Source organism: Corylus avellana, chromosome ca8 (genome assembly GCF_901000735.1).
Source record: "Corylus avellana chromosome ca8, CavTom2PMs-1.0".
In the NCBI taxonomy this organism is placed as follows: Eukaryota; Viridiplantae; Streptophyta; class Magnoliopsida; order Fagales; family Betulaceae; genus Corylus; species Corylus avellana.
In genome coordinates, this window is record NC_081548.1 from 21,593,229 (window position 1) to 21,600,743 (window position 7,515).

The 7,515-nt window shown below is 37.3% G+C and overlaps 1 protein-coding gene across 1 annotated transcript; it reads right to left on the reverse strand.

Annotated features, from left to right (window-relative positions):
- Positions 1 to 1,292: 1,292 nt before the first annotated feature.
- LOC132189358 (vicilin-like seed storage protein At2g18540) lies at positions 1,293 to 5,715 on the reverse strand. Its single transcript, XM_059604069.1, has 2 exons — positions 4,080 to 5,715; positions 1,293 to 1,501 (listed from the first exon to the last, which is right to left on the reverse strand). The coding sequence occupies exon 1, from the start codon at positions 5,528 to 5,530 to the stop codon at positions 4,130 to 4,132; it is 1,401 nt and encodes a 466-aa protein (XP_059460052.1). The 5' UTR covers positions 5,531 to 5,715; the 3' UTR covers positions 1,293 to 1,501; positions 4,080 to 4,129.
- Positions 5,716 to 7,515: the final 1,800 nt, after the last annotated feature.

A 7,515-nucleotide genomic window follows, 5' to 3' on the forward strand; every position in this document is an offset into this window, starting at 1 on the left:
TAGAGGTGGCTCTCAATGGCCGGCCAGGGGTGGTCAGACCACTGCATGGCCCTTGGGGGTGGTCAGACCACCCCCTAAAATAATAATAATAATAATAATTAAAAAGAAAAAAAAATTGTTTGGCCCTTGGGGTGGCCAGGCCACCCCAAGGGCCATGGGGTGGCTTTGACCACCCCAGGGACACCCGCAAAGGCCAAACGATTTTTTTTTATTTTTTTTTAGATCTGGTCCTTGAAGGTGGCTGGACTACTCCCAAGGGCCATGGTGTGGCTTAGATCACCCCTTAATTTTTTATAATTTTTTTTAAAATATATATAATATTTTATTATTATTTTCATTAAATGGACATATGTCCTATTTATGGCCTCGAAAACTCTTTAAAGAGATCATAATCATTAATTAGATATTTTCAGGTCCAAAATAAACCAAAGAGGCCTAAGATGGAACTTTGGGTCAAATAGAATGTCCAGAATATTCTATCATCATTAAATTCTGACAACTGTATTCAAATAAATGGTTGGGATTTTGTCACGCCAATATTTATGGCTTTTACCTGCCCAACACTTATCACCTAATATTTATTATATTTTACTTCTTCTTTTTTTTAAGAAGTGATAAATGCTGATGTTACAAAATCCTTTCAATACGATCCAGATCAAATTCTATCAGGGCCTTAAGCTTAAGTATGATAGAGTGACAGAATCAGATGGCAACGAGAATATCTTTTGTTATGTTCCATCTTTATCACATGAGCTGATACCCAGAACATAAATCAAAACATAAAAATCACAAAGAGTCTTATGTTTAACAAATTTATATCGGAATATCAAAATTTATCACCAAGAAGAAAATCAAGTTTTTTTTTTTCTTTTCTAAAAATAATAATAATAAATAGGTCAAATCAAATCAAAATCTTATAAATTTCCCACTTCCTAGGATAACTCCATTTTTGAAGTTCTTAAAGCCTAATCAAAATGACCTGTCCTGAATAATTGAGGAAACAAATGATTACATAATCAGATCTGCTACCCAAGCACGGTGAGTTTTTCATCTTACCTTCTTCCCTTTCTCTTCCTATCTCTTGTTCCTAATATGTAACAATAACTTTACACATTATCCAATCCCCTTTGCCAGCCACTTTCTATCAAACTTGCGTTGAAGATGTTCTGTTCTTCTAGAAAAAAATGTGAAACTAAAGACTCCGATTGATAATTAATCTGAATAACCACATTTTAACCAACTGATTGAAGCACAGGGAGTAAGCATTGAAATAAAACATCATTAATCATCAAAGTTATTGAGTTTATGCCATTCTTTCACAAGAAGTACTATTTTTCAGAAGAAAACCATGTAAAAGGGTAGCTACAGCATAAAATTGTTTCATGTTTAACAATACAATTTCAGAGGGTAGTATAATTTGTTGCTAATAATAGATCATCTTCTGCATTGATTTTTGGCAACTGTTACTTTTCCGATTTCACTTTAAGCTCAAAATTTCTCCCTGCAGATAAGAAATGTGGCATAAGGGTTCTAAAGTTCTAGTAGTTTAAACAACTGCTAGAACTTCAGTAGTGCTAACAAAAACAAAAACAAAAACAACTTCAATCAAGGAAGCACTGTAGTTTTCTTATATACTATTTCTATAAGGTACTTCGGGTTGACATTCTTGAAGAGAAAAGAGTATCTTGCAGAATTTAGGAGAGGCCTCAAAGAACCCAAGGGTTTTTATGGACTCTCTTAAGTTCCTATTCAGGACATCCAGGCCACCCATTCAAACACACATTGAGCATGCAGCGCAGAAATCTGTGTCCTATTGCTACTTCCAAATCTATGCAAGAATCAATGTTTGTAAATGTCTTCAATCCCGCAATCCATGAATTTTATTAGAAACTTTCAACTTCTTGAAATAAGTTTTTCGTTTGAGACTTTAATAATACTTTAAGAGATTATTTGATGTTTATGGTAACCGCAAGTTCTACTATCCTTGATTTGGTTGAATCCAACAATCTATATTTGAATCAAACTTCAAAATGTGTGCTCAAAATCAAAGCAAAGTTTCTTTAAAGTCAGTCAGGAATGACTAATTATGGACAATATATACAAACGGAATCTGTGTGTATCTCGCATGATGCTATTCACTAATACTCTCCCCAAAAACTATGATCTGCCTTACAACTTCGAAATTATTACTTCAAGATTTTAGTGCCAAACATAAACATTCTCTAAGCTCCAAAAATAACAAGTCAATATCATCCATAATAACAAACTCTTATTAAAACCATTGAATATGTAATCCAATCACCAACAAAGTCTTTCACCTACGATTATTAGTATCCACCACTAATAAGCCAATTTTGTGTGCTACATTTCTAAATTCTGAACTCTCACTAAACTCAAAATTAAACAGCTAACAAGCTTCATTTTTCAAAACACTGTCTCACACTTCCCACTAACTAGTTGCTGACCTATGACCCGAAATAACTTTCTTCATTTCAGCTTCACACCTAAGAGAACTTCATGTAACAACTCCCATACACATCCTACAAACTTAGTTGCTGAAAAAAATTCTTTATCAGAAACACATAGAGCAGATTCATAATGTACCATTTCAATTGAATATTTCCAACTAACATCCTGTCCAATCCCCACCATATCCAATAAAATATTGTAATAAAAGGCAAAGGGGAGCATCACACAAAAGGCCACATATTCTACACATGTGACTAAATGAGACTCAAATTCCCCTGCAAAATTCTTTCAACTCCCAATAGACGTGTCCTAATGTCCTGTAATTCCAGTCATTAGTCACCCCTAGAGAGCAAATTCTATAATTCCTATAGATTTGTACCCTTCAAATCAAACACATCATATGCAGACACATTTATGTTTAAAAACCCTACAAATTACTTATTCACATTTTGTGCTGTTCATAATTTGAGTCATGTTTAAAATGACATGCTTTTTAAACTATTTTGTTAAGACAACGTCACTCGGCCACTTTGATAGTATATTGATTAGCTACCTTACAGAATTTAGAATACCATATAATCTCATTTTGGAACTTCACAAACTTCAGGATATGGTGCATTTAACATGCTTTCTCAACATATAATGACACCACCGTCTTTTTTCAACAACTCACTGCCATCATAACAATCCACTCTAAAGTAATATTGTTTAAAAGATCATAATATCTCTATTGAATTAAATACACAAAAAGTTACCAAAAAAACATCAAAACAATTTTCCCCCAAGAATGCCTTAGAAGGCAATAAACTTCCTAAACCTCACATTGCTTTATTTCTGGGTTAGCATATGATTATTAACAATAGCTGTACCTTGAAGAAAGAAAGAATGTTAATGATTTAATATAAGTAAAAGCAACTCTGTCATACAAAAAGAAACATATGATTATTTATAATATCTGTGGCTTGAAGAAAGAATGCTAATGATTTGATATAGAACTCTGTCAATTTAGGGAAAAAAAAAAAAAACATTTCTGTTTCCTGGCAATGCAATCATCTAATAGTTTGTGCTTATGGAGAGAAACATTATCATTTATCAGCCTTTCATTTAAGACAACATGACTCGATTGGGTATAACATGGGAAGTTATTGAACCCAATTGTTCTATGGCGTAAAGCACCTACAACCACGACGCAAATGGCACTCACATGATGGGTGTTTAGTTGGTGCAGCATACAAAGTTGCAGCTACAATGATATGCTTGTTGATTAATATTCTTAAACCTTAATATTAAGCAATTATTTCTCCTTCTGTTCCTCAAGTTGTGCTACCACTAGATTCAAATTCAAAAGAACCCCATCACCATACTGAACACATAGTTCAAAGCATCACCTCTTCATAAATGTACATCAGATATTGCTTGTGTTTCCACTTTCCAGGCCCCAGTGCATCATAACAATACATAACCACACAAACAAATATATTTTCAAATGAGTATATTATGCTACTCAGATTCTAATCATTCATAATCAAAACAGAAGAAGGCATTGTTGATATTTCTTCATTTTCATTTTCACGCACATTAAAAGCAAGGAAACAAGTTCGTAGTCTCACCAGACTCAGCACCACTCCACAAAACCGCAAAGCATTTCCAACCACTCCAATCACTTGGAGCTCCGAACCCCACCAGCATTACAATCAGGAATCTCTCCTTTCCTCACCCAAACCCTTCCAACACCGCTTTGGTTTCGTACTTCCCAGCGAGCACCAGAAGCCCTATGACCCCTGTTAATGTACTCCCTGTTACCGCGATTAACAACCCGGTGAGAGTGAATGTTCAGCCTAGTCGCTCTAACATTCACTCTTTCTATCCCAATACCGTCTGTCGCCTCCTTCTTCTCCTCTTTCTCCTCTGCCCTAACATTTACACTTTCTATCCCACTGTTTATCGATAAATCCCCAAATCTCCGTTCAATCTCCGCCTTCTGATCCCCACTCTCTGTCCTACGCCTGAATTCACTCTTCGTTCCCTTCGATTCACCGCCCCTTTTCGCTGGAGCATTCTCCTTCTCGCTAATCACGCGAGGGGCGTTTGCCATACCGTCCGTCACCTCCTTCTTCTCTTCTTCCTCCTTCTTTGCCCTGTGATTCATTCCCCCCTTCTTCTTCCGCGTCTTCTTCTCCTTCCCCCTCCACTCTTTTTTCTCCTCCTCCTCCTTCGATTCCTTGCTCTTTTGCTCCTGCTTAGCACTCACATTCACCGTCTCAGCCACCACCGCTACAACCTCCGATTCCTCGGGCTTCGCAGGGCTAACCTCCACCCTCCGGTGATATTGTCGCCCAGATGACTTCCGTGTCCCACGCGCCGGCTCCTTCGATCCCTCGCTCTTTTGCTCCTGCTCAGCACTCACATTAACCGTATCAATAACCACTGCTACAACCTCCGATTCATCGGGCTTCGCAGGTCTCACCTCCATCTCCCGGCGATTTCGTTGCCAATATGACTTCCGATACCCACGCGCCGGCTCCTTCGATCCCTCGCTCTTTTGCTCCTGCTCAGCACTCACATTAACCGTATCAATAACCACCGCTACAACCTCCGATTCATCGGGCTTCGCAGGGCTCACCTCCATCTCCCGGCGATTTCGTTGCCAATATGACTTCCGATACCCACGCGCCGACTCCTTCGATTCCTCGCTCTTTTGCTCCTGCTCAGCACTCACATTCACCGTATCAACAACCTCCGCTTCCTCGGACTTCGCAGGGCTCACCTCCACCTCCCGGCGATTTGGTTGCCAATATGACTTCCGATTCCCACGCGCCCGCTCGTAATCGATGCGAGTCCCTCCTTTAAGACCCCGAGGTCTAAGCTTTCGCTTCTGTTCTTCCTCAAGCTTTTTTTGTAGCTCAAGCTTTCGTTGCCGTTCTTCCTCTTCTTCCTTATCTCTCTGCTTCCGCTCTTTCTCTTTGAGCCATTGTTGCTGGAGGTGAACGAGCGTGACGTAGTTGGAAGGCAGAGGCGGATAGTTCTTCTGCTTCTTCCTCTCCTTGTCCTCGTCCTCCATTGGAAACCCTACCACGAAGAAGAGAGCAGAGAAAGAGAAAGTGAAGGAGAAAAATTTAACAAACCAGGATCATCAATGGAAATGGATAATCGATCCTTTCTCAAAAATAGAAACTACCGATCCTTGTATCGCAAGTAGCCCACACTTATTTGCATACTTATTTGAGAAATGCTTTACTAGTCTATTTTGCGTGTCCATCCACTTTTAGATATTTTTGGAAAAAGGATAGACTTATTTATACTTATTTTCTTACACTTATGTGTTACTTTTAAAAGCAATATTAAATTAAAATTTAATGAAGATTAATCTCATACTTAATGGTTTTAAAGGCCGGTATGAAAAATAATATAAAAAAATTAGAGTAAGTGTAACATTACTCTTTTTTGATAATGGATGTTCACTATTATCCCACCACAATTTTAAGACAACCTTTGGTGTTCATTTTAACTTATAAAAATGTCATGTATTCTTTCACCAAATATTGTATAAGGCATAGCGGCTCTATGAGCTATCAATTTTGGCAGAGAATTAGGGTTCTTTTTTTTTATATGGTGGTACTCGAAAGTGATGCTTTCCAAATAGCGCATGCACCGAAAAAAGAAAGCATTTGGTTCCGATATAAACATCTAATTGAAAAAACTAGAGAGGTGTTGAACTCTTTACATCATTGGAAGGTCAATCATTTTTTTTTTTTTTTTTGAAAGGGAAAATCATTTTGGTCTCATTAATTGAAGAATGATCACGAGAATAAAGCTTTTACATCGCTGAGCATAAAGTTCTAAAAAAATCATAGTCGAAGTTACGAGATTACAACATCGTAGATACATATATAACAATCTTACATTCAAGACATATCTATGACATCAACATCCGCTAACCCATGACTAATCTTCAGTTGTAACAACATGTCTGCTCTAGATAGACTCAATCTGATATATAGGTAGCAATATCCTCTTGCCGAAACTCATAATCCTCGACTCGCAAGTCAAAAAATTATTCACATCCTCAACCCAACATGTCAAGACTACAAAATATAGGGAAAACGAAAAATCTAGGGAACAATAAAAAAAAGCCACAAAAGCTCACAAAACACCACTGAAGGAAGGCTATCGAATGATTATGGTCAAAGGGTGAAAAAACCACGCGCAGGCGCGTGTGAGTCACGATCCATCACGGAGTTGCCAGAATCAGAAACGGCAAGTACCATTGGAAGCGGGCGGGACCAGTACACGTGGTGGAGAGGCGCATGTTGAGATGAGTTTGATGGAGGGACATAAATCGAGCTCTAAATTAAACACTGAGAAACGTATCGACGTGGGTATGACAGAAGGTCAATCATTTTAGGTGAACTCTAAATGTTGCGGTTCACTAGCTTGCCAAGGAAGGTAATAAGTTTTTATAGGAGAATTTCTCCAATATATGTAGGATATTTTTAAGTGTTTTCATGTATAAATTGGCTCGATTTCTTTTTAAAACAAAAACAAAAAAAGTCAAGATATATGGGTTTTCTGCAATGCATGACATTTTTATGAGATTTTAGCACATATGGGTTTTGCCGGAGACCGAGTCCTACGGGCAGCTATTGGTATATGCTTTACTTGTGCGATGTGACACAACAAAGTGTCCGCATTATCTTTTTGCCACCTCTGATACTCATAACAAATAATTATGGAAAGCTTATAAAGATTTTAAGCCAAATTATTGAAGTTAATTAATCGGGGCATAAATTTGGAGGAAACTTTACTTTAGATTTTGAATTACGGTGCATTTTGACATGCCTCCTAAACTTTAGAATTTCTCAATTTCACTCCTTAAACTTTTAATTTGATACAATTTATCTCATCTGTCAATTTTGCCATTAAAACTCATAAAAAGATAAAATTACCCTTTACTTTTATTTTTATTAAAAAAAATGAAAAAAAAAAAAATGTCACAAGGTGGCCTAGCCGTGGGTCACCTTGTGATTTTTTTTTTTATAATATTTT

Excerpts from the sequence above, each read along its gene's own strand:
- LOC132189358 (XM_059604069.1), bottom strand. The coding sequence starts at position 5,530 with ATGGAGGACGAGGACAAGGAGAGGAAGAAGCAGAAGAACTATCCGCCT.